The sequence below is a fragment of the Bos javanicus genome, chromosome 1, assembly GCF_032452875.1.
Source record: "Bos javanicus breed banteng chromosome 1, ARS-OSU_banteng_1.0, whole genome shotgun sequence".
NCBI lineage: Eukaryota > Metazoa > Chordata > Mammalia > Artiodactyla > Bovidae > Bos > Bos javanicus.
The window spans coordinates 96195216-96221048 of NC_083868.1; the positions used below are offsets into that span (position 1 = coordinate 96195216).

The following is a 25833-nucleotide window of genomic DNA, read 5'->3' on the forward strand; positions in this document are numbered from 1 at the left end:
CCCACAGAGTCCATAACACTGTTCTATACATCAGTGTCTCTTTTGCTGTCTCGTACACCGGGTTATTGTTACCATCTTTCTAAATTCCATATATATGCGTTAGTATACTGTATTTATGTTTTTCCTTCTGGCTTACTTCACTCTGTATAATAGGCTCCAGTTTCATCCACCTCATTAGAACTGATTCAAATGTATTCTTTTTAATGGCAGAGTAATACTCCATTGTGTATATGTACCACAGCTTTCTTATCCATTCATCTGCTGATGGACATCTAGGTTGCTTCCACGTCTTGGCTATTATAAACAGTGCTGCGATGAACATTGGGGTACACGTGTCTCTTTCCCTTCTGGTTTCCTCAGTGTGTATGCCCAGCAGTGGGATTGCTGGATCATAAGGCAGTTCTATTTCCAGTTTTTTAAGGAATCTCCACACTGTTCTCCATAGTGGCTGGACTAGTTTGCATTCCCACCAACAGTGTAAGAGGGTTCCCTTTTCTCCACACCCTCTCCAGCATTTATTATTTGTAGACTTTTGGATCGCAGCCATTCTGACTGGTGTGAAATGGTACCTCATAGTGGTTTTGATTTGCATTTCTCTGATAATGAGTGATGTTGAGCATCTTTTCATGTGTTTGTTAGCCATCTGTATGTCTTTTTTGGAGAAATGTCTATTTAGTTCTTTGGCCCATTTTTTGATTGGGTCGTTTATTTTTCTGGAGTTGAGCTGTAGGAGTTGCTTGTATATTTTTGAGATTAGTTGTTTGTCAGTTGCTTCATTTGCTATTATTTTCTCCCATTCTGAAGGCTGTCTTTTCACCTTGCTAATAGTTTCCTTTGATGTGCAGAAGCTTTTAAGGTTAATTAGGTCCCATTTGTTTATTTTTGCTTTTATTTCCAATATTCTGGGAGGTGGGTCATAGAGGATCCTGCTGTGATGTATGTCGGAGAGTGTTTTGCCTATGTTCTCCTCTAGGAGTTTTATAGTTTCTGGTCTTACGTTTAGATCTTTAATCCATTTTGAGTTTATTTTTGTGTATGGTGTTAGAAAGTGGTCCAGTTTCATTCTTTTACAAGTGGCTGACCAGATTTCCCAGCACCACTTGTTAAAGAGATTGTCTTTAATCCATTGTATATTCTTGCCTCCTTTGTCGAAGATAAGGTGTCCATATGTGCGTGGATTTATCTCTGGGCTTTCTATTTTATTCCATTGATCAATATTTCTGTCTTTGTGCCAGTACCATACTGTCTTGATAACTGTGGCTTTGTAGTAGAGCCTGAAGTCAGGTAAGTTGATTCCTCCAGTTCCATTCTTCTTTCTCAAGATCGCTTTGGCTATTCGAGGTTTTTTGTATTTCCATACAAATTGTGAAATTATTTGTTCTAGCTCTGTGAAGAATACTGTTGGTAGCTTGATAGGGATTGCGTTGAATCTATAAATTGCTTTGGGTAGTATACTCATTTTCACTATATTGATTCTTCCAATCCATGAACATGGTATATTTCCCCATCTATTAGTGTCCTCTTTGATTTCTTTCACCAGTGTTTTATAGTTTTCTATATATAGGTCTTTAGTTTCTTTAGGTAGATATATTCCTAAGTATTTTATTCTTTCCGTTGCAATGGTGAATGGAATTGTTTCCTTAATTTCTCTTTCTGTTTTCTCATTATTAGTGTATAGGAATGCAAGGGATTTCTGTGTGTTGATTTTATATCCTGCAACTTTACTATAGTCATTGATTATTTCTAGTAATTTTCTGGTGGACTCTTTAGGGTTTTCTATGTAGAGGATCATGTCATCTGCAAATAGTGAGAGTTTTACTTCTTCTTTTCCAATTTGGATTCCTTTTATTTCTTTTTCTGCTCTGATTGCTGTGGCCAAAACTTCCAAAACTATGTTGAATAGTAATGGTGAAAGTGGGCACCCTTGTCTTGTTCCTGACTTTAGAGGAAATGCTTTCAATTTTTCACTATTGAGGATAATGTTTGCAGTGGGTTTGTCATATATAGCTTTTAGTATGTTGAGGTACGTTCCTTCTATTCCTGCTTTCTGGAGAGTTTTTATCATAAATGGATGTTGAATTTTGTCAAAGGCTTTCTCTGCATCTATTGAGATAATCATATGGTTTTTATTTTTCAATTTGTTAATGTGGTGTATTACATTGATTGATTTGCGGATATTGAAGAATCCTTGCATCCCTGGGATAAAGCCCACTTGATCATGGTGTATGATCTTTTTAATGTGTTGTTGGATTCTGATTGCTAGAATTTTGTTAAGGATTTTTGCATCTATGTTCATCAGTGATATTGGCCTGTAGTTTTCTTTTTTTGTGGGATCTTTGTCAGGTTTTGGTATTAGGGTGATGGTGGCCTCATAGAATGAGTTTGGAAGTTTACCTTCCTCTGCAATTTTCTGGAAGAGTTTGAGTAGGATAGGTGTTAGCTCTTCTCTAAATTTTTGGTAGAATTCAGCTGTGAAGCCGTCTGGACCGGGGCTTTTGTTTGCTGGAAGATTTTTGATTACAGTTTCAATTTCCATGCTTGTGATGGGTCTGTTAAGATTTTCTATTTCTTCCTGGTCCAGTTTTGGAAAGTTGTACTTTTCTAAGAATTTGTCCATTTCTTCCACGTTGTCCATTTTATTGGCATATAATTGTTGATAGTAGTCTCTTATGATCCTTTGTATTTCTGTGTTGTCTGTTGTGATCTCTCCATTTTCGTTTCTAATTTTGTTGATTTGATTTTTCTCCCTTTGTTTCTTGATGAGTCTGGCTAATGGTTTGTCAATTTTATTTATCCTTTCAAAGAACCAGCTTTTGGTTTTGTTGATTTTTGCTATGGTCTCTTTTGTTTCTTTTGCATTTATTTCTGCTCTAATTTTTAAGATTTCTTTCCTTCTACTAACCCTGGGGTTCTTCATTTCTTCCTTTTCTAGTTGCTTTAGGTGTAGAGTTAGGTTATTTATTTGACTTTTTTCTTGTTTCTTGAGGTGTGCCTGTATTGCTATGAACTTTCCCCTTAGGACTGCTTTTACCGTGTCCCACAGGTTTTGGGTTGTTGTGTTTTCATTTTCATTCGTTTCTATGCAAATTTTGATTTCTTTTTTGATTTCTTCTGTGATTTGTTGGTTATTCAGCAGCGTGTTGTTCAGCCTCCATATGTTGGAATTTTTAATAGTTTTTCTCCTGTAATTGAGATCTAATCTTACTGCGTTGTGGTCAGAAAAAATGCTTGGAATGATTTCTATTTTTTTGAATTTACCAAGGCTAGCTTTATGGCCCAGGATGTGATCTATCCTGGAGAAGGTTCCATGTGCGCTTGAGAAAAAGGTGAAATTCATTGTTTTGGGATGAAATGACCTATAGATATCAATTAGGTCTAACTGGTCTATTGTATCGTTTAAAGTTTGTGTTTCCTTGTTAATTTTCTGTTTAGTTGATCTATCCATAGGTGTAAGTGGGGTATTAAAGTCTCCCACTATTATTGTGTTATTGTTAATTTCTCCTTTCATACTTGTTAGCATTTGTCTTACGTACTGTGGTGCTCCCGTGTTGGGTGCATATATGTTTATAATTGTTATATCTTCTTCTTGGATTGATCCTTTGATCATTATGTAGTGACCATCTTTGTCTCTTTTCACCGCCTTTGTTTTAAAGTCTATTTTATCTGATATGAGTATTGCTACTCCTGCTTTCTTTTGGTCCCTATTTGCATGGAAAATCTTTTTCCAGCCCTTCACTTTCAGTCTGTATGTGTCCCCTGTTTTGAGGTGGGTCTCTTGTAGACAACATATGTAGGGGTCTTGTTTTTGTATCCATTCAGCCAGTCTTTGTCTTTTGGTTGGGGCATTCAACCCATTTACATTTAAGGTAATTACTGATAAGTATGTTCCCGTTGCCATTTACTTTATTGTTTTGGGTTCGAGTTTATACACAGTTTTTGTGTTTCCTGTCTAGAGAATATCCTTTAGTATTTGTTGGAGAGCTGGTTTGGTGGTGCAGAATTCTCTCAGCTTTTGCTTGTCTGAAAAGCTTTTGATTTCTACTTGAATGAGATCCTTGCTGGGTCAAGAAAAACCATTCTCTTGCTAGGCCACCATAATCAAGTCCTTCTTCTCCTCTAAATATCACATATAATCGCCTCCTCAAGTCATAGGGTTTTAATGCCATAATCTGTTGGAAGGAATCTTCGAACAACGTCTGCCGGGACACATTGATCTTTACGTGACTGGGTAAAGCATTAGACTGGCACAAATAACGGAAGTGAGCGAGTTTCCACCTGAAGCTGCGTTCATAGGCAATCTGTGGACCACCCTTAGTTACAGATGACTTCCCATTGCGAGGATCTTTGAATGTTGTTGTTCTTGTATTATGATCAACAAAGTACCGCACACCTTCCCGGGTATACCTAATTTCCCAACCTTCTGGCAGGGGTTCTTCATTCTGCAAACCTTGAGTTCTGGGGTCTTCCCACTGGGTTGTTTTTGTGTTATGATTCACGAAGTAAACTCTGTCTGTTGAATCCACTCTTTTTTCCCAGCCTGGTGGCAAAGGCCCGTATGGGTCATTTTCTGCCGCTAACATTGAAGCCGAGTAGAGGTATCGCTGGTTGAACTGCTGCATAGCTCCCTGCAGCTGGCTCCGCTGGGACTGCCACTGCTCAAAGTTCCGCACCGACTCCATGGTGGGCCGCTGCCAGGTGGTTGTCCTGGTGTTATGGTCCACGTAATACACTCTGCCCCGGTCATCGACTCTTCTTTCCCAACCTGGAGGCAGAGGCTGCGGCCTCTCCCACGTGGTCGTCCGTGTGTTATGATCCACGTAGTAGGTTCTACCATGAGGATCTTTTCTCTGTTCCCACCCTGATGGCAGCGTTTCTGTGTTGGCACCTCCAGACTGCTGCCGGACAGGTTCCACACATCCGTCGGGCTGTCTTAATTTGGCTGCTTCAAAAGCAGAGCTACTTGCAGAACTGGAGGTGGAAGGATCTAATGTACTTTGAGCTTCAGATCCAAAGGCTGCACTGTTAGAGACAATACATTCATTGTTTTCCGAGGAGGTCAGTGTTTCTTGAACTGGAGGGTCTTCAACAGGAGTACTAGTGCAATTTGAAGACAAGGCGGGTTCTCCAGATCCTATTGCAGTACCCGTGCTGGGAGCATTATCAGTCGGTACAGATGAGGGTGAGTCTCCATTAACAGTGTCATTGGCAGGCTCAGATGTGAGTGGTTTTGGAGCTGGTGTGTTTTTGGGTCTGGCAGCAACCTGAGATGGAGATGGTGTGTTGTCCCCATTAACTACATATGAACAGCATGAGTTTTGTACTACAGTGTTTGTAGGTACACAATTATCTATCCCGTTAGTATCTTCAGCAGCCAATCTGGTGGTCGTGCTTGCTGAAGGCTCTCTGTCTTCACGTAAGGCATCACCATTTTGCTGTACTTCTATGGCTGGAGATGAGCTGCCGTTTGTTATATTTTCTTGCTCAATCACCAGTCCATCAAGCACAACTGTTAATTCACCAGTTTGCACGACACCATTCTTGGTTTCCAAGCAAAGTTTTAATTGTTCTTTCACTCTTTCCAATTTTCTATTGTGTATTAACAGAGCTTGTTTCAAATCTACTGTTGCTCTTCCTAACAAAGCATCTGCTTTTATAGTATGATGACTCCAAACTCGAAATTCCAATGTAGTCTGTGGGGTCACATTTACAGTTAGCTGTTCGTCCCATTTTGGATTAGAAGAACTACTGGATTTTGCTGTTTTCTTACTTTCTCCATCTGCAGCTACTTCTGTATATATTGCTGTTCCAAACCAGTTCTTTTTTCTTTTTAGTTTGGCACTAGAAACAGTTACCTGTAACTGCAACCTTCCACTGTGGTTATTACTAGTATCAGACCTTGGTGAAGCAGTGGCCATGTCCCAAAATTCAGCTTAAATTTTGTACCAGGAACTGTTCTAGACACTGGAGATATAAAGATGAGTAAGACACGATTCCTTCTTCCACGGAGCTCATAGTCTAGTGAGGAGACAACCCGGCGCGAAGCCGTCGGCTCCCGGAGGCCTCGGCGGCGGCGCCTCCTCCACAGGCGAGCGCCCTCAGCCTTCGGCGCCCAAAACCGCCATCTCTCAGCAGGCACGGCGGCGGCGGCGGCAGCGACCCAGGCGGCGGCCCCGGCAGCCCAGGCCGCCCGCAGCCACTCAGATTTTTCTTTTTTTTTTTGAAAGCTCTCAGGATAGTCTAATGTGCAGCCAAGGTTGAGAACTGCTGAGCTACATCTTCTTATCTGCCAAATGGAAATAAGGACTAATTTTGTTAACATTTGACAAATAGATTGGAAGTTGAAATGGGTGTTTCTTAATAATAATCATTTTTTACTTTCTACTCTATCATATGATCTCTACGCTATTGCTTTTTCATCACCTTTTTTTCTTTGAGTAAATGCAGTTCAAATCAGGCAGGCTAATAAATATTCCTACTACTAACAAATTCAGCAGCCTGAGTGTTGCTGAGAATTTCAATGGCTAATGTGTTTGTCCCAGGCTTGGGTATAAATGATACATTATTAACAGCTTATAAAGAAAACAGTTTTATCAAAAATTTATCTGCTTGAACTTTATCATTGAAGACAGGTAATTCCTGTCCATGGAAGATAAATAGTCTCTATCAGTTAAATAATTTAAGGCATATTTTATGCTAATATTCTGTGTTTGCCTAATGTCTTTCATTGAAAAAGTATTTACCTAATATCTTAAAGCAGGGCTATTATTAACTTAGTTCTCAAAGAAAGAAGGTTTTAAAAATAATCTTCCCTACTCTCCATTTTTCTTACTGTAAGCATGTGGCAAAGTCTTGGCATCTGTTCAGAATAAATTTTGTGCTTCCTTTCTGCCTTTTAGTCAATGCGTGTTTTATCTGAATTCTCCCCCCTTCCACCTCCTAACCCTTTGGTAATCGACAGGAAACCAGACCGTACTAATTTGAGTGTTAGCTTCCCAAGTTACTTATTATTGTGTTAGTTCATATTAGCTAGAGCTTGTGGAAGATTTGTATTACTCTATAGGTTGTCTATGGGGTCACACAGAGTCGGACATGACTGAAGCAACTTAGCATAGCATAGGTTGTAAAACGTGTGCACAAGACAGGCCTGTTAAATAATGTGCAGTTTTGAGAGAACTACAAAAGCAGGGAAATTTATTTAAGACTGGCTATTGGCAATAGATTGCTCATTATAGAATGCTGCATGGGAGGGGACATTTTTGACAAAGGGGAACAATTAGGCAAAATAATTTGAGAGTAGAAACCAATTGTGGACAGAGAGGGTTTCTTCTGTTCATGCACCTATCTGTTGCCTAACATCCATCCAGATTTTGTTTTGAAAGCTAATTTTTGTGTTGCTCTAGCACATGCTCATCAGAGAAGGCAATGGCACCCCACTCCAGTACTCTTGCCTGGAAAATCCCATGTACAGAGGAGACTGGTAGGCTGCAGTCCATGGGGTCGCTAAGAGTCAGACATGACTGAGCGACTTCACTTTGAATTTTCACTTTCATGCATTGGAGAAGGAAATGGCAACCCACTCCAGTGTTCTTGCCTGGAGAATCCTAGGGATGGGGGAGCCTGGTAGGCTGCTGTCTATGGGGTCCCACAGAGTCAGACACGACTGAAGTGACTTAGCAGCAGTAGCAGCAGCAGCAGCATGCTCATGGGTTCTTAGTGGGCATCAGAATCTCTTGGAGAACTTGTTAGTACAGAAATTGCCAGGTCCCTCCCAGAAAACCTCAATCATCAGTCCACTGTGGGGCCAAGACTTTGCATTCACAAACAAGTTCCCACGTGGTGCTACTTCTGACAGAATAATGAGCAAATATCAGTGAAACCCAGAAAGTGTTGGTGTGACAGGTGAATGAGGTTGTATCACAACTCTATCCTGTAAGTAACTCAAATTATGTTTACTTGGGAGATGGCTCAGTGGTAAAGAATTCGCCTGCAATGCGGAAGACCCAGGTTTGATCTCTGGGTCAGAAAGATCCCCTGGAGAAGGAAATGGCAACCTACTCCAGTATTCATGCCTGATAAATCCCATGGACAGAGGAGCCTGGTGGGCTACAGTCCATGGGGTCGCAAACAGTCGGACGCGACTGAGCACGCATGCATGGAGGAACCTTTGGGGACTGTGGGAGACCTGAAGATGGTGGAGAGGCAGTACCCACATTAGTTCTGGGCAGATGGGTCTCCTTGCATCCCCATGCAGTTGCATATCTGCCTGGCTTCTTCTAGTCCCTGTAACTTAAGGCACTTCTGGGAACCAGCTGCTGGTGTTGCCATGCCTGGCAGTTTACCAAGGCTTCCAGAACCTTATTTGGGTGGTGGGAATTCCTGTTCTTCAGCTGCCGCCCCCATAGCCTTCTATCTATAAAGTTTCTTCCAGGCTTCACAGAATTCTGCTTCCTCTTCTCCTTGATTTCCAGAGGGCAGGAGCTATGATTTCTCCTGAATGAGCCAGCTTTGTCTCACTGCCAAAAGGCTCTCTTTTCTAGAGCCCTTAATTGTAGTCTGCAAGACTGAACTCCTCAGCAACCTGAGAGTATTCAGTGATGGTGGTGGTTATTATTTTGAATCTTTAGCATGAAAGTTTAAAATTCTCCTAAGTGAATAATTTTGGGGGATTTACTTCCTGCAGTTATACAATTGGCTTTCTCATGTGTGCATTGAGGTTGCCAAATCTCATATATAATCCTCATCTCCCATCAAAAAAGAAAAAATGGTAGTTCTATTTTTGTGGAAAGAGAGGAAAGAATCCAGGAAACATTTCAAAAGCGTGTTTTCTTAGCTCCTTTTCCTGATACATATGAAATTCAAGGAGAATTTGGTCATTTGCTAACATTACATGAGATTTTTTTTAAGTAAGTATAAAATTTCACTTCTCCCCCCTCCTCCATAAGACCCTGAAAAACATCCAGTTTACTAATTTAGATAAAATTATTCTTCTATAAAAGCCTCAATTTTCTTATCCATGAGGGTCTCCATAAGCAGGTAGTGTGAAAGGCAACCAGTGTGTGCCAGGGTTATTGTATGGGTGACATGCACTGAGTCCCAGTCTCCATAAGCAGGCAGTGTGGAAGGGAACCTGTGTGTGCCAGGGTCATTGTTTGGGTGACATAAGCTGAGTCCCAGCATCTAAGGGGCCCGCCTTCACCATTCATTTGGAATCATTAAGAACAGCAATTGTCCAGGTTTGTGAGTAAAGAGGATTCTACTCACCTCTCCGTGCTGTCTCTTCTCTTCCCTATCTTTCATGAAGTTTTGTCTTTTTTCCTGAGATTTTTACATCATTTGTCATGAGTGTCAGAGACTAGTTCAGTATAACTGTTTTGATGTCTCTACTTTTCTTTTCAGTTTCATTTGTTATTTTAAAAGCTTCAAGATACCATTAGGAGAATCCACAGACAGTTCCTTTGGCAGAGATGGTGGTTAAAAAAATACTTTTGTCGCTGCCTCAAGTCAGTGACCTATAAATACTACTGCTGGTTCTTCTTCCTTCTCTTTGTGATTCACTGGGATGGAGATCTTGGCCTGATTCTGTGAATAAAATGTTATTTTGATGATAGCCAAAGATTGTAATATGTACTGGAATTGAAGACACTTAGGTCTGGATGATTTCTCATAGCCCAAACACTCCTTGTCTAGATCGCATCTCAAATCCATGCTCTGAGTGAAAGTTGGAATGCCAGTTTATATAATCACAGTTTTTAAATTGTACTGTACAATGGCAGTAAACATTACCCTCACTGATGTTCAGGTGTGGAAGATCCAGAGGGCTGTCTGAGATGTTTATGGATGTGTTTATGTGTGTGTAAGAGAGCAAAGTAATGTATACCTTTTACTGTTTTAGTGCGAACTGTTGAGATAATTAGAAATATTAATCAAAGTGTTAACTGTTGAGATAACTAGAAATTTGAAATGAAGTGTTTCCTCATTTAGACTTGGCGCTATGTTAAAAGCATTTTAGGTGTATTAACTAATTTAATCTTCACAACAGCCCTATGAGGTAGATTATGATACAGTCCCCATTTACAGATTAAGAAACTGAGACTAGGAAAGGTTAAAAGAATGTATTCATTATTTCACAGAGGGTAACGATCATATTAGAATTTGAACCTATATCTATCTGGCTTGAAAGCAGAATTCTTCTACACTTTGCTGCTCTGAGGAAACTTCTGGTTGTGATCTTCCATGGTCACAGCTTGTTGACCATGCAGTGCCTTTCCTTTTCCTTACCAGCTTTGGATTTTTCATGAGAAAGGGCATGAGAGGCTGCCTCTCACCTTTCTTCCCCTCTGTTCTAGTGTTTCACCTTCAGGGTGCTTTTATTTTTTTAAGGTACAAGGGAAATAGAAAACAGATCCCATTCAAGCAAAATTAGGGGACTAGATATCATCCTTCTCAATTTAAACAGATATCATATTTTCCGGTAAGAGATAGGAACTATTTGTGTTTAATGCTATGCATTCTATAAGGATATTATTAATCTCTTGCTTCTCCATAGGGATACTTCCTGAAAGTGTGGCTGAGACTGTTTATTCAGTAGGTTCCCAGCACCGTCTGTTTTACTGACTGTTTTAGATGTTGCCAGGGTATTTCTGTAGAGCCGTGGTCAGCATTATAGTAAGAAGAAATGTCTATCTCTCTACTGTTATTACAGTAATTATTGTATGTGATCACATTAATATTAATTATTATAGTTATTAGTTGACTGCATCAATATTAATACATAGTATATTAATATTGATACTTAATATTTTGGGGGTAATAGCTATTAAACCATTAGCCCTAATTTATAGTAACAACATAGATATAGATCTGATGTAAAGAAAATTTTAAATAATATTATACATTTCTATTGATTTCTTTTAAAGTGAAGAATGCCTTTATTTCACCTTTTAATGTATGTCTGAAGCATTATTCATTTGGAAGCAATTTTAATTTAGAAACAGTTTGGACTATATAACATTATGATAATTCTCAAGCTGGGATTAAAAGGAAATACAAAAGGGAGTTAATATTTGAAATGTCTGGAAATAACAGTAATTGCTATTTATCAAGAGTTTGGGCTTCCCAGGTGGCTCAGTGGTTAAGAATTTGCCACTGAGAGAGACCTGGAGACCCGGGTCTCTGGGACAGAGCAGGAGACCCAGGCTCGATCCCTGGGTCAGGAAGAACCTGTGGAGAAGGAATTGGCAACGCACTCCCGTTTTCTTCCCTGGGACATCCCATGGACAGAAGAGCCTGATGGGCTACAGTCCATGGGGTTGCAAAAAAGTCGGACATGACTTAGCGAGTAAGAACAAACAGACAAGCAAACAAAAAAATAAAGAATTTACTGTGTGTCAGGCCTAGTGATAAACATTATATATATATATATATATTTTTCTTTTTCCATATAAGGTCTATGAGCTGTAATTATTTTTATCCTTACTTACAAAAAGTTGACTTTCAGAGATGAAGCATCTGATCCAAGACCACAAAGGCACACAGCTTCTAAGTGGTAACCCTGAAAGTTGGGATCTTGCACATGATGCTCAACTGCATCTTAAAACCCAGGAGAGTGTTACACCGTTCAAAACATCTCATCCACAGTGATCAGCTAGAACCACAGCACCTCTGAGAGCTGTTGAGGCTCAGCTGACACTTCCTGTGATTATCTGGATATTGGGCAGGGCTAAGACAATCCAGGACATACAAGGCTGAGGGATGTGACCCACGGGTACAAGATGTGTGGAAAGTTATTACCTGTCTATTCATGAGTGTCCTGTATCCAGGAGGGAACAGGTAGGGCATAGATTCCAATTTAAAAGGGAACAGATTCCAGATGGGAAAGTTCTTGGCCAGTTGTGTTTCAGTACACTCATATCCGTGAAATGGTAGAAACTGTAACCGTTTTCCCAAGGGCAGGAAAGGATGGTAATGTCTCTAGTTTCGTGAATCTTTTCCTGTATAAGCAGAGCTATAAGCAGGTATATATTAATACTTGGAAAGAAAAGATTGATTCTCAAGGACTCTAGCACCAGATTGCATGGGTTTGAATCCAGTCTCTTATGAGCTTTGTGAGCTTAGACAATTTACATCATCTCTTTGTACCTTAGTTTCCTCATCTATAAAATAGAGAGGATAATAACAATAATATGTCATTATAGAGTTGTATGAATTAAATTAAATACATATGAAATACTTAGAACAGAGCTGTTGTTGTAAATGTTAATGACTGTTACCACCATCATCACCACCACCATTATTGTTGCTGATGTGAAAAACATTAAGTGCCTTGGATAAAGCAGCTTAGACAACCCTGACCAAATTATGGACAATTCTGGGAGTCATTAAGGTAGCAATTCTGGAAATGAATGCCAGGAGCTAGAGTTGCCAAAGGGGTGGTTGTCTGGCACAGCTGTATACTGGTAGTGGGAGGTCAAATTGATATAATTCTTGGGAAGTCAGTTAGGAGATCTGTTACCAAAGATCCTAAAAATGTGCAGGCCCTTTGACCTAGATTTGCCTCTAGAAATAATTTAACATATGCTGAAACTGGGCAGAGGGATGTTACTTAAAAATGTTAAGAAATAGAGATTTATATTTATGAATATGGAAAGATATGATAAAGTGAGTAAAGAAAAGCAAGGTACAGATACTGTATATAAGAATCTCCTATTAAGGAATCTCCACACTGTTCTCCATAGTGGCTGTACTAGTTTGCATTCCCACCAACAGTGTAAGAGGGTTCCCTTTTCTCCACACCCTCTCTAGCATTTATTATTTGTAGACTTTTGGATCACAGCCATTCTGACTGGTGTGAAATGGTACCTCATAGTGGTTTTGATTTGCATTTCTCTGATAATGAGTGATGTTGAGCATCTTTTCATGTGTTTGTTAGCCATCTGTATGTATTCTTTGGAGAAATGTCTATTTAGTTCTTTGGCCCATTTTTTGATTGGGTTGTTTATTTTTCTGGAGTTGAGCTGTAGGAGTTGCTTGTATATTTTTGAGATTAGTTGTTTGTCAGTGGCTTCATTTGCTATTATTTTCTCCCATTCTGAAGGCTGTCTTTTCACCTTGCTAATAGTTTCCTTTGATGTGCAGAAGCTTTTAAGGTTAATTAGGTCCCATTTGTTTATTTTTGATTTTATTTCCAATATTCTGGGAGGTGGGTCATAGAGGATCATGCTGTGATGTATGTCAGAGAGTGTTTTGCCTATGTTCTCCTCTAGGAGTTTTATAGTTTCTGGTCTTACGTTTAGATCTTTAATCCATTTTGAGTTTATTTTTGTGTATGGTGTTAGAAAGTGGTCTAGTTTCATTCTTTTACAAGTGGTTGACCAGATTTCCCAGCACCACTTGTTAAAGAGGTTGTCTTTAATCCATTGTATATTCTTGCCTCCTTTGTCAAAAATAAGGTGTCCATATGTGTGTGGATTTATCTCTGGGCTTTCTATTTTGTTCCATTGATCAATATTTCTGTCTTTGTGCCAGTACCATACTGTCTTGATAACTGTGGCTTTGTAATAGAGCCTGAAGTCAGGCAGGTTGATTCCTCCAGTTCCATTCTTATTTCTCAAGATAGCTTTGGCTGTTCGAGGTTTTTTGTATTTCCATACAAATTGTGAAATTATTTGTTCTAGCTCTGTGAAGAATACCGTTGGTAGCTTGATAGGGATTGCATTGAATCTATAAATTGCTTTAGGTAGTATACTCATTTTCACTATATTGATTCTTCCAATCCATGAACATGGTATATTTCTCCATCTATTAGTGTCCTCTTGGATCTCTTTCACCAGTGTTTTATAGTTTTCTATATATAGGTCTTTGGTTTCTTTAGGTAGATATATTCCTAAGTATTTTATTCTTTCCATTGCAATGGTGAATGGAATTGTTTCCTTAATTTCTCTTTCAGTTTTCTCATTATTAGTGTATAGGAATGCAAGGGATTTCTGTGTGTTGATTTTATATCCTGCAACTTTACTATATTCATTAATTAGGTCTAGTAATTTTCTGGTGGAGTCTTTAGGGTTTTCTATGTAAAGGATCATGTCATCTGCAAACAGTGAGATGTTACTTCTTCTTTTCCAATTTGGATTCCTTTTATTTCTTTTTCTGCTCTGATTGCTGTGGCCAAAACTTCCAAAACTATGTTGAATAGTAACGGTGAAAGTGGGCACCCTTGTCTTGTTCCTGACTTTAGAGGAAATGCTTTCAATTTTTCACCATTGAGGATAATGTTTGCTGTGGGTTTGTCATATGTAGCTTTTATTATGTTGAGGTATGTTCCTTCTATTCCTGCTTTCTGGAGAGTTCTTATCATAAATGGATGTTGAATTTTGTCAAAGGCTTTCTCTGCATCTGTTGAGATAATCATATGGTTTTTGTTTTTCAATTTGTTAATGTGGTGTATAACATTGATTGATTTGCGGATATTGAAGAATCCTTGCATCCCTGGGATAAAGCCCACTTGGTCATGGTATATGATCTTTTTAATATGTTGTTGGATTCTGATTGCTAGAATTTTGTTAAGAATTTTTGCATCTATGTTCATCAGTGATATTGGCCTGTAGTTTTCTTTTTTTGTGGGATCTTTGTCAGGTTTTGGTATTAGGGTGATGGTGGCCTCATAGAATGAGTTTGGAAGTTTACCTTCCTTTGCAATTTTCTGGAAGAGTTTGAGCAGGATAGGTGTTAGCTCTTCTCTAAATTTTTGGTAGAATTCAGCTGTGAAGCCGTCTGGACCTTAAAGAACTGGAAATAGAACTGCCTTATGATCCAGCAATTCCACTGCTGGGCATACACACTGAGGAAACCAGAAGGGAAAGAGACACGTGTACCCCAATGTTCATTGCAGTACTGTTTATAATAGCCAGGACATGGAAGCAACCTAGATGTCCATCAGCAGATGAATGGATAAGAAAGCTGTGGTACATATACACAATGGAGTATTACTCAGCCATTAAAAAGAATACATTTGAATCAGTTCTAATGAGGTGGATGAAACTGGAGCCTATTATACAGAGTGAAGTAAGCCAGAAGGAAAAACATAAATACAGTATACTAACACATATATATGGAATTTAGAAAGATGGTAACAATAACCTGGTGTACGAGACAGCAAAAGAGACACTGATGTATAGAACAGTCTTATGGACTCTGTGGGAGAGGGAGAGGGTGGGAAGATTTGGGAGAATGACATTGAAACATGTAAAATATCATGTAAGAAACGAGATGCCAGTCCAGGTTCGATGCACGATACTGGATGCTTGGGGCTAGTGCACTGGGATGACCCAGAGGGATGGTAGGGGAGGGAGGAGGGAGGAGGGTTCAGGATGGGGAACACATGTATACCTGTGGCGGATTCATTTTGATATTTGGCAAAACTAATACAATTATGTAAAGTTTAAAAATAAAATTATATTAAATTAAAAAAAAAAAGAATCTCCTATTAAAAATATGTCTTAGTAGATACCTTCAAATGAGTTTCTTTCTTTGTTTAAAGCCAGAGATAATAAGTTAACATGCCACTTTCAAAATTGGCTTGCACTTTATTCTTGCTAGTTATACACAGTTTTGCTCGTAAGTGTCTACATATGAACTTTTCATACAAATACTAATAATGATGAGACTGTGCTTTTTTTTATGAGTCTTTTTTCTTCTGTGAAGAAGAATTATATAAGTCTGTCTTTCTCATTGACATTCCTAAGAAATGCTGCAGATTCTAATTAGTCCAATAATATTTCTCACTGACTTGGGGAAGTGTGGTTTTGAAAAGTTCCTCCTACTGTGAAATTTTGATACAATTCTTAGGGAGATGAACTCTACACATTCCATCATTGGACATATATTGAGAATCTCTGATATGGAATAAAAATTTTTGTCTCAAAGGTTAAGTTCTTTTGAAGGTCAAATGAGTTCTATGCAGTAAGAATGAACTTGTTAGCAATGAAGAGGTATGATTGATGTTCATTCTAAGTACACAATTTAGGTAAAGTCAACATTTGTCTTTTAGAAGGAATACTGTGGTTTTAAAAAAATGTTTTTCATTAGCAAACCATTACTTTCTTTCCTACTTTTCTCTTCTGATAACTTGGATTTTACCTCCAGGCAACATGGTAGTTTAAAGGACTGTGATGAGAAAGTTCCAAGGACATGGCATTCAGACTAGTGTATCTTTAAAAAAAATCTATAGTATGTGTTTTAATGCCCAGTTGCTGTGTATTTGACTTCGAATGCTAACTGAACTGCTTCTGTTAGTTGTCTTGATAGGCTTCATTCTAGTATCTACATTGAGATACAGACAGAAATTCATTTTTATGTGAGCATTTAAAGGTTGCTCTATTTTTGACAGGTAATGTCCAGCATGTAGCAATAAAAATGCAAGAGCCAGGTTTTTATTGTCCTCTGAAAGGTCAAGAGAATTATAATGTGATGACAGACTCTTCCATTGATGTATAATGGAGTCAGGGATCTTTAACATGGCCCAAAGAAGAAAACATTGGACATCAAATTTTGGGGCATGTCTGTTTTTATTAAATGGGCTATGTTCATAAGAGAGGCAGCCCTCAACTTAGAAATGACTCTTTTCTAAAATTCAGATTGACTGTAGGTAACATTTCCCCAGAAAATCAGTGCTACAAATCAGGGATCAGTGAAATATTTCTGTAAAGGGCCAGATAATAAATAGTTTAGGTTTTGTGAGCTCTGTAGTCTTTGTTGCAACTACTTACCTCTGCTATTGTAGTGGAAAGCAGCTCTAGATAATATGTAAATAAATGAGTGTGTGACTGTGTTCCGATAAAACTTTATTTATAAAAACAGGCGAAGAACCAGATTTAGTTTGTCAATGCTTGTTACAAATGACCATTCATTTCCCAGACCAGATCACAGAAAATTATTTATATTGTTGTCTTTACTTTGTATGTATACAACAATACTACTTTAAAATTATTTTTTAATTTAATGCTAGTATACTCACAACAAAAGTTCAGGACAAGATGGCTTCACTCGTGAATGCTATGAAACATTTAAAGATGAATTAATACCAGTCCTTCTCAAACTCTTCCCAAAAATTACAGAAGAGGGAAAACTTTCAAACTCATTTTCCAAGGCATTACCCTGAAACCAAAACCAGACAAGGACAGCACAAGAAAAGAAAATTACAAGGCAGTATTCCCAATGAACAGAGATGCAGAAATCCTCAACAAAATATTAGCAAACTAAATTTAGCAATATCATACACCATGGTCAACAGGGATTTATTCCAGAGATGCAAGGATGGTTCAACATCTGCAAATTAATTAATGTACTACATCACATTAACAAAATGAAGGATAGAAATCATATGATTATCTCAATAGATACAGAAAAAACTTTCAACAAAATTCAACATTTATCTGTGATTAAAAAAACTCAATAAAGTGGATATAGAGGGAGCATATCTTAACATCCTAAAGACCATATGACAAGCCCATAGTTAACATCATACTCAATGGTAAAAAGCTAAAAGCTAGCCCTCTAAGATCAGGAACAAAACAAAGATACCCTATCTTGTCACTAAGTTTTCAACATAGTATTGGAAGGTTTAGCCAGAAAAGTAAATAAAAGACTTTCAAGTTGGAAGGAAAGGAAACTGCCACTATTTGTGGATGACATTGATTTTATACATAGAAAGCCCTAAAGACCTCACTAAAAACTGTTAAAACTAATAAATGAATTCGGTAATGTCATAGGACACAAAATCAGTATATGGAAATCTGTCGTGTTTCTACACACTAATAATGAACTATCAGAATGAGAAATTAAGAAAACAACCCCATTTATAATTTATCAAAAAGAATAAAATACCTTGGAATAAATTCAATCAAGAAGGTGAAAGACTTGTACACTGAAAACTATAAGATACCAATGAGAAAAATTGAAGAATACACAAATAAAGGAAAAGATATTCTGTATAAGATTAGTTGGGTCATTTCCATGGATTTCCTCATTTTGGACTCCTCTGCCATATTTCATTGTCACTCTTCTGTCTTCTTTCTGACTTGTAGCTTTGCTTGAATCTCTTACTTTCACAGGGCCCTTTACATTTTAAAAAATGATGTGAATGTATGCCATTTTTAATCTTTTAACTCTCATTGTAGTCATATTGATTGAGAGAGAGACAACCAACTTGTGTGGTCAACCAGAAGTCACAATACTGTTTTCTACACCTGAAGTTTGAATTGCTTTAGACAATATTTTATTCTATTGTCTGTTTGTTATCCGTATATGGATATCCATATCCGTATATGGCCTACCAACTTGGCTTTCATCTGTGTGAGAATTAATCTAAACTCAGGATTTTAGGACCATATTTCTATCCTGCATTGTAACATTACCTCTTCTACTTCTTTCTTCTTAATCCCTCCTCTTATCTTGTGTGATGCTTGGCAGAAACTCAGGAGACTGGAGGGAGTAGCTCCTTATTCTTAGTCAGCCAAAAGCTGTCGGTTGCTTCTTAGGTGATTCTACTCCTTCCTTGACTCCTATCCCTACAAGCAGCCTAAGAGAGAGAATGGATTTATCCATAACTTTGACAATAAATTGTCTTTTGATACATTAGAGGAGCCCACAGTTGATTGTGTCTTGCGTTTTGGTTCTAAAATTTCCAAACATCCCAGATTCTCTCTAACTCTGGAGAATTATAGGGAATTGGAATGAGGATGTACATGTGTCTTCTGTGCTTTTCCCTTTGCTGAGACTCTCCCTGCATGTTTGCTGGCCAGTCTCCCTCTGAGATCTAGGGCTCTGGGCTACTTATTTCACCTTGAACCAGAGCGAGGCATTGCTGGTTATGGAGACTGCTAACTCATTCCTCTCTCCCATTTTCTCTCTGGCCATTATGAATGTACATGTCTATGTTCTGCAAGAAGACAGAGAGAAATTGAGGGTCTGGGGTGTCTGAGCTCAGCTCCTTAGTAAGATTTATGTCTTATTGATGTTCCAGCCTTCTTCATGAAAGTTTAAAGTAAATTAAGCTGTTAATTCACAGATTTTCTTACTCTAATTTTCCTCCTGAGAAAACAAAACAGCACAGATAGTTTCTGTGGTTCATTGTCAGTTGTCAGAAAGTCTCTGTCATTCCTATGCCAATTTTTTAGACTCTAGTCACATTTTTTTATTACATTAAATCGCATTAAATAGCAAGTTTTTATTTTTAAGTAACATATCCAAGTGGTAAGTTTTTAACTCCTAGGGTAAAAAGTTATTTAAAAGCTATAGACTTCTTTTTCTTTAGCTGAAGGTAATTTTCTAAGCCTTTTTATAAACTCAGAAATTGTGAGACCCAAGGTTCCCATAAGGCTTCCCAGATATAGTCCTGGTGGTGGCCTGTCACATGGAATTCGAGGCTCCGTCTAATTGCACTTGAACTCATTACTCCCTGTGTGAATGAGGGCTGGTCACTTCTCTACATCCACATCCCTTATTTGGATAAAGTGTCCATGAGAGCACTGCATATCATCCCCTTCTAAATGCTTGTGGATTTTCCAGGAAGCTTATCCAAACTGGTCTTCAGAAACCTGGAATATATTTGCTGTTATGAGAAAACATCTACATGATGACCCATGTCCAGACTGGGATGGTCTTTCCAGTCCATCCCTCTGGACAGAACACTTCTCTCTGAAATGAGAGAATCTCTTTGAGCACTGAGTAGGCTACTATGTATATTAAACCAAAATGTAATGAGAACTACATGGTTAAACTACATGGTTTTAACCATGGGGAATGGTTTAAAAGAGAGGCAGTGGCTATCAAGTAGGAATATGCATAATTCTATTGACTGCAAGCTCTCCTTGTCCTGTGATCTAGCACTCAAATTTTGCCTCCGTGTATATTAATAGATGCTGGAGACTCTCTTGGAGATGGCTTCCTTGTGACAGCCCTGGCCTTAGTAGGTCCCAGTTGTGTGCATTCGGGACCACTTGTGTGGACTTAGAAGGGAAGAGGGACTCAACGGACTTTTAAAAAGGGGTTACTACTAATGAAAGATGATGCTGTGAAAGTGCTGCACTCAATATGCCAGCAAATTTGGAAAACTCAGCAGTGGTCACAGGACTGGAAAAGATCAGTTTTCATTCCAATCCCAAAGAAAGGTAATGCCAAAGAATGCTCAAACTACTGCACAATTGCACTCATCTCACACGCTAGTAAAGTAATGCTCAAAATTCTCCAAGCCAGGCTTCAGCAGTATGTGAACCGTGAACTTCCAGATGTTCAAGCTGGTTTTATGAAAAGGCAGAGGAACAAGAGATCAAAAGGCCAACATCCCCTGGATCATGGAAAAAGCAAGAGAGTTTCAGAAAAACATCTATTTCTGCTTTATTGACTATGCCAAAGCCTTTGACTGTGTGGATCACAAGAAACTGTGGACAATTCTGAAAGAGATGGGAATACCAGACCACCTGACCTGCCTCCTGAGAAACCTGTATGCAGGTCAGGTAGCAACAATTAGAACTGGACATGGAACAACAGACTGGTTCCAAATAGGAAAAGGAGTACGTCAAGGCTGTATAATGTCACCCTGTTTATTTAACTTATATGCAGAGTACATCATGAGAAATGCTGGGCTGGAAGAAGCACAAGCTGGAATCAAGATTGCCGGGAGAAATATCAATAACCTCAGATACGCAGATGACACCACCCTTATGGCAGAAAGTGAAGAAGAACTAAAGAGCATCTTGATGAAAGTGAAAGAAGAGAGTGAAAAAACTGGCTTTAAGCTCAACATTCAGAAAACTAAGATCATGGCATCCAGTCCCATCACTTCATGCCAAGTAGATGGGGAAACAGTGGAAACAGTGGCTGACTTTATTTTTGGGGGCTCCCAAATCACTGCAGATGGTGATTGCAGCCGTGAAATTAGAAGACGCTTGCTCCTTGGAAGGAAAGTTATGACCAACCTAGACAGCATATTAAAAAGCAAAGACATTACTTTGCCAACAAAGGTCCGTCTAGTCAAGGCTATGGTTTTTCCAGTAATCATGTATGGTTGTGAGAGTTGGACTGTGAAGAAAGCTGAGCGCAGAAGAATTGATGCTTTTGAAGTGTGGTGTTGGAGAAGACTCTTGAGAGTCCCTTGGACAGCAAGGAGATCCAACTAGTCCATTCTAAAGGAGATTAGTCCTGGGTGTTCATTGGAGGGACTGATGTTGAAGCTGAAACTCCAGTACTTTGGCCACCTGATGGGAAGAGCTGACTCATTTGAAAAGACCCTGATGCTGGGAAAGATTGAGGGCAGGAGGAGAAGGGGATGACAGAGGATGAGATGGTTGGATGGCATCACTGACACAATGGACATGGGTTTGGGTGGACTCTGGGAGTTGGTGATGGACAGGGAGGCCTGGTGTGCTGCGGTTCATGGGGTCACAAAGAGTCAGGCACGACTGAGCGACTGAACTAAACTACTAATGAAAATCCAAATGAGTCCCTACCCTGGGAAATGACTTTTCCCGTGTGTTTAGTAATTCACCCCACACTGTTTTGCCCACCATAGAATGGCACTATGTGAGATGCAGTGGGTAGCTTAGGTATGGTTCACAGTCCTGGCCCTTCTGGGCACTGAGGGGCTTGTGCCACCAGTAAGGGAGTCTTTGGAAATAAATTTCATACAAAACAAGTATAATATATTTGAATATAATACAGTATAATATATTAAGTATATTGTAGTATTTATTATATTATAATTCTGTATTAGGTTAAGCTGTCAGACCAATTCATATGCAAATATAATAAACTATATTTAATATACTCTAAATATATAATAGCTTTTGTGCAAAATGAGACACATTTAAATTGGGTGAGTACACTCTTATGTGTTATCACTGCTTTCTTACAATTATGTAAACAAATATAAACTGATTTTTGATAAGGTTTGGCAGCATGCAAAATACAACTTTTAAAAGTCTTTAATAGACATTTCCAGCTTGTGGAAGTGATATAGGCATAGTTTAAAATATGTTGTTGTTTTGTTCATTTCTAACTATCACTTCTTATCTTAGCATATGTGCATGTGTTTAAATGCAAACAAATTGTAGGGAAGGTGCAGTATTATCAGCAAGGCATGAAACTTTGTTTTGATTCACTTGACTTTCTCAGAATCTTTTCTAAGTTTTCTTCCTACCCTCAGTAGTGAGTCTGAAAGTTAAGCTTTAAACAAAATATCAACAACAAAAATCTCTCAGTGAGGGCTTAAATTGCAGCAAGTCAAAATGAACAGAGTGCAATTTGTGCAACAAGAGCTTGGACTTTCATTTTTAATATCTACTTTTTATTTTGGATATAATTGCTTTGTGTTAGTTTTTGCTATACAATGAAGTGGATCAGCTATATGTGTAAATACATCCCCTCCATCTTGGACCTCCCTCCCACCCAGCCATCCCACACCTCAAGATCACCATAGAACACGGCGCTGAGCTCCCTGTGCTATTTAGCAGGTTCCCATTAGCTATCTGTTTCACACATGGTAGTGTATATATATCAGTCCTAATCTTCAGTCTGTCCCATCCTCCCCTTTAATTGCTGTGTTCATGTGTCCATTCTCTACATCTATTCTTGTTTTTGAAATAGGTTCATGTGTATCTAATACCTACTCTTAAATTATTCTTTAGCTTTGCCTGGAAATTTTTTTTCCAGCATATTCATGATCCCCAGTAGGGACACAGGATCATGGCGGGTATTGCCACAGATACTGGTTAACACTAGCTGCTAAACAAACAAACCCTTAGATAGCTCATATATGATTACAGCTTCCTATGTGCTTATGAAAGGTCTAAAACAGGTGCTCCTTGTAAAAAGAACAGCTATTTTTCAAGAAGTGATTCAGGTACCCAGATTCCTTCCATTTTTTGATTCTGCCATCAAAAAAAAAAGTATGTCTTGCAGTGTTTGTCTGCTTCAAGCCTATAGAAGAGGAAGTACTTGGGTCAGGGAGAAAGAGACCATATAAGGAGGATATTATAGCTGAACCTGGAAAGATTGCATATTGCTTTTGTTCATATTTGATTGGCTAGGCTTAACAGCAAGGACACCAGGTTTTGTAGCCAGCTATGCTTCTGAGTTTGGAACACCTAACCAGTCTCTGACTCACCAAGTTTTGTGTATTCAGGCTGTAGATACAAAAGTGGAAGGCTCTGAAGGCTTTGCTATTAATTCAGAGGTGGCTTTCACTTCAACTTCCTCTCCCTTTGGGATATAGGTATGCATAGTAAAGGTATATTGCCCTCCATAATGAAAATAGAACCTCACACCAGCAAAGTTTGTGCGAAAGGAGAATCTTTGGCTGGTATAGGTCCTTCAGTGACTTTGGTAATGTTGTGGGGGAGAGGTAAAGGGTGTTGTAGCCAGGTGGTACTCCCTGTAGCTGATGGTGTGTATCTCATCTCAACCTTCAGTTTATTGACAGCATATTGGTAGTCTGAAATTGGCCATGGTGGTAGCATTTACATCACAGATACTAATAAGCACTAGGGTTGTTTCCCCTGGCGAGCTGGTTGTTTAACTTTGACCATCATACCACTGGATACTTCTTTTATTACTCTATGCTTCATGCTTTGAGATGGCTAGAATGACTATAGGACACTTTACTGAAGACTGGGAGGATGCCTCAATCAACGCAAAATTTAAACAAATTAGGTAAACTCAAAGTAAATGCAATTCAATTGTCTGGCTTCTCCCTCCTTAACCTGAGAGCAGCCTCTTCAAGGATTGTTTCTTCCTTGCTCCCCAGCCATCTCCCTGTGTAGGGTGAGCCATCTTAGGAGAGGCCGCTTAGCAACTCACAGTTGAAGAACTCTAGCCCAGGATTGAGATGCGGAAATCAAATCCCTTTCTCATTTGCTAAAGGACTAGCTTCTGGGTCCCGGACTTCCTCAGAGGTCGACACACTCCAATTACGTTCTGTGTCAGTGAAGTCTTGGATGCTCACATCTTGCCTACAGACCCCCAACAGCAGGACTTTGAAATCCCAACACAAGTCATGGCTCCAGGAGACTGGCATGGGGGAAGAAAAAGTCAGTTCTGTAAGCCATGCATGTGTTTCTCTGGCAACCAGGGACCAGCAAAGGGAGCTAGTTTGTCTTTTCTTTCCACTTGAAGTCATCATGCTGTACCCTTACAGTCACCAGGTAGCAGTTATAATCTTGTAGGTTCCTTCTTTTGACCCATTTTCCTGGACTTTGCAGAGATAAACAATTCAACAATTAAATTCAACATATTTTGAGTGCGTATTATGTACAAGATGCTTCAGAGCGTACAAAGAAGACTTTTGAGTCTTATAATTGAATAGTGGGATTCAGGCAAGTGTCTAACACTCAGGGCTAATTCTGAGACTGAAACTTAATCGGAACTTAATTAATTAAAATTTTAAGTTTGCTCATAAGCAGATGTGAGTATTAGCATCCTAGGCATCAATTAAATTATTTTTCCTTTTTAATTCAATTTAAAAATTATATACAATAGGTTATAGAACACTGCTCTAGGCACAGTCCTTAGTCAACAGACATGATTAAGACATGATCTCTGTTTTCGAAGAACCTAATATATATGAATAACTAAAGTAAAAACAGTTTCAAATACTTTAATAAAAATAGCCCTTTTGTAAGGAGTGCTTTGAACCTATATGGGAAGTAGAGATTAATTGGGTATTTTCAGCTGTGCCTTGCAACTTGTGGGATCTTAGTTCCCCCACCAGACACTGAACCCAGGCCACAGCACTGAGAGTACTGAGTCCTAACCACAGGGCCTCTAGGGAATTCCTCTTTTTTTTTTTTTTGAACCTTTATAGAGGAAATGTTATTTTATTTTGATCTTGAAAAATAAAGTTTTCACAGATGGTCATTAATATTTCCAGAATGAAGGCCCAGTTTGAGCTCAGGCTTGGAAACAGGAAATGCAGTGTGAGTTAGGGATGTATATGTAGGGCAAGTCCTGGGAAATGACATTGAAAAGCTAAGTCAGGGTCTTATTGTAAGGAAGTCTTAGAGCCTCGTGGGGGAGCTTAAACTTGGTGTTGATGATCTGAATGTAGCCAATAACCATTTTCTTTTTTAAATTAATCATCTTTTACAAAGATTACTCAGATGACAGGGTAAGAGGATGGAGAAGGAAGCAAATAAGAATAATGTGAATGTGCAAGTGATGTATAAATGCCCAAGCTACTAGAGTTGGCAGCACAGTGGGAAAGGGGCACATTTAGAAGCAGAGGCATTACAGGACTTGAAGACAGATGTTGAAACCAGACCCAGGGAGGATAAGGCAGGCCTTAGGGGAAGACAGAACACAACAACCCCCCTCTCCCACCCAATGTCATATATCTTGATCGTGTATTAGGAGCCATGCTCAGAGGCTGCAGGAAGAGTGAGCAGTAGTCCCTGAATTTATCTTAGTAGAGGAGGCAGAAAGCGGAAAGAATGAATGCTATATTGAGAACATTTACATGGTCTAGCTGTGGGATGAAATAACAGAAACAGTGACCATCACTCAAAATCCGCCTATGAATGTGCCATTCTCTAGTGAAATCATTTTATACCTATTAACTCAATTAACCTTCCTGACAGCCCTATGAAGCAGGAACTGTTATGGTCTCTCTCATATAGATGAAGAAACTGAGCCACGGAGCATGAAGAAATATCCCCAGGATCATCCAATGAGGCGACGGTAGAGATAGGATTCAAACCCAACTCTGCTTTTGGGTTCAAACCCAAGAGGCAGGATCCAGGTCTCCCTGGTGTAACCACAAAACCTTGTCAGGAGTTTGGGTGGTGG

The 25833-nt window shown here is 38.9% G+C and overlaps 2 protein-coding genes across 10 annotated transcripts in view; one reads left to right on the top strand and one right to left on the bottom strand.

The window, feature by feature from the left end:
* LOC133254876 (NEDD4-like E3 ubiquitin-protein ligase WWP1) overlaps positions 1 to 6192 on the bottom strand; it is a 33950-nt gene extending 27758 nt beyond the window's left edge. Inside the window, exon 1 of the mRNA XM_061429234.1 lies at positions 4043 to 6192. Within this exon, the coding sequence (XP_061285218.1) occupies positions 4043 to 5915 (1873 nt within the window). The 5' untranslated portion in view covers positions 5916 to 6192. The remainder of the gene's footprint in view (positions 1 to 4042) is intronic.
* The window catches only part of TNIK (TRAF2 and NCK interacting kinase), a 410943-nt gene that overhangs the window by 164104 nt on the left and 221006 nt on the right, over positions 1 to 25833 (top strand). The gene's annotated exons all lie outside the window — the stretch shown is intronic.